General features: G+C 48.1%; 1 protein-coding gene across 1 annotated transcript in view; it reads right to left on the minus strand.

The window, feature by feature from the left end:
* LOC307251989 (transient receptor potential cation channel subfamily M member 1-like) overlaps positions 1-1,465 on the minus strand; it is a gene marked incomplete at both ends in the record, with an annotated part of 53,975 nt that overhangs the window by 50,611 nt on the left and 1,899 nt on the right. Inside the window, one exon of the mRNA XM_080029499.1 lies at positions 1,017-1,140. Within this exon, the coding sequence (XP_079885625.1) occupies positions 1,017-1,140 (124 nt within the window). The remainder of the gene's footprint in view (positions 1-1,016; positions 1,141-1,465) is intronic.

Below are 1,465 nucleotides of genomic sequence, written 5' to 3' on the forward strand. Positions count from 1 at the left end.
CTGTAAACCTCCCCTTCAATCTGTATATCGGACTGTTCCCCTCCACCCAATAACAAGCACATCTAAACTACGAGTGAACGTGTGTGTGTGTGTGTGTGTGTGTGTGTGTGTGTGTGTGTGTGTGTGTGTGTGTGTGTGTGTGTGTGTGTGTGTCTGTGTGTGTGTGTGAGAGAGAGTGTGAGAGTGTGTGAGTGAGTGAGAGAGAGAGAGAGAGAGGGAGAGAGAGAGAGAGAGAGTGAGAGAGAGAGAGAGAGACAGAGAGAGAGTGTGAGAGTGTGTGAGTGAGAGAGAGAGAGAGACAGAGAGAGAGTGTGAGAGTGTGTGAGTGTGTGAGTGAGAGAGAGAGAGAGAGAGGGAGAGAGAGAGAGAGAGAGAGAGAGAGTGAGAGAGAGAGGGAGAGAGAGAGAGAGAGGGAGAGAGAGAGAGAGTGAGTGAGTCCTGACCTCACTTTATATCAGACTGTTCCCCTCCACCCAATGCCTCCATAGAGCAACAAGCACATTTAAACTAAATGTACATGAAAGTCTGACACACACACACAGGGAAAGACACACACACACTGTCGTGACTTGTTTTGCTGTTTATTATAATAATCACGCTGGATCGGGATTGTTTCGTTACACACTCGCCCCTTGGGTTCCAAACATAAAGGCTTGAGACCGTCTGTCAGCTTTACAATATCTATTTTACAAAATCAAAAGAAAACATGAGAGATCAAGAAGCCTTTTCCAATAAATCAAACCCAAAGAGCCGTCACTGAGCGGTCAAAAAACTGTGCCGCTTCCCGTTCCTCTAATCACCTTCTGGCTTCTCTCCTAAACACACACAGGTGAGCACATCAAGCCAACTACGCAGCCCCAGCAGGTCAAAAGCAAAGAGTTCATTTTCTAAATGTAAACAAACAAATAACTCAAATAACCATACTGAATTAATCTTGCATATTAACCATTAATCAAATAGAACATTAACCCAAAAATGGCTCTAACACACACACACACACACACACACAGACCTACCAGAGATTTCTTCTTCATGCATTCCATCACCATGAGGTAGATCTGCGTTGCCTGGTTACGGCTGTAGTTGAAGGTTTTCTGGATCGTGACGAGAAGCTGATCTTTGACGCTGTCACTCACCAGCCTGACAGACAGACAGACAGACAGACAGACAGACAGACAGACAGACAGACAGGGGGAGAGACAGACAGACAGGGGGAGAGACAGACAGACAGGGGAGAGACAGACAGGAGGACAGGGGGACAGGCAGGCAGACAGACAGACAGACAGACAGACAGACAGACAGACAGACAGACAGACAGACAGACAGACAGACAGACAGACAGACAGGGGGAGAGACAGACAGACAGGGGGAGAGACAGGGGGAGAGACAGGGGGGAGAGACAGACAGACAGACAGGCAGACAGGCAGACAGGCAGACAGACAGACAGGCAGGCAGGGGGAGAGAC

The sequence above is a fragment of the Ammodytes marinus genome (assembly GCF_949987685.1).
Source record: "Ammodytes marinus genome assembly, chromosome: 1".
NCBI lineage: Eukaryota > Metazoa > Chordata > Actinopteri > Uranoscopiformes > Ammodytidae > Ammodytes > Ammodytes marinus.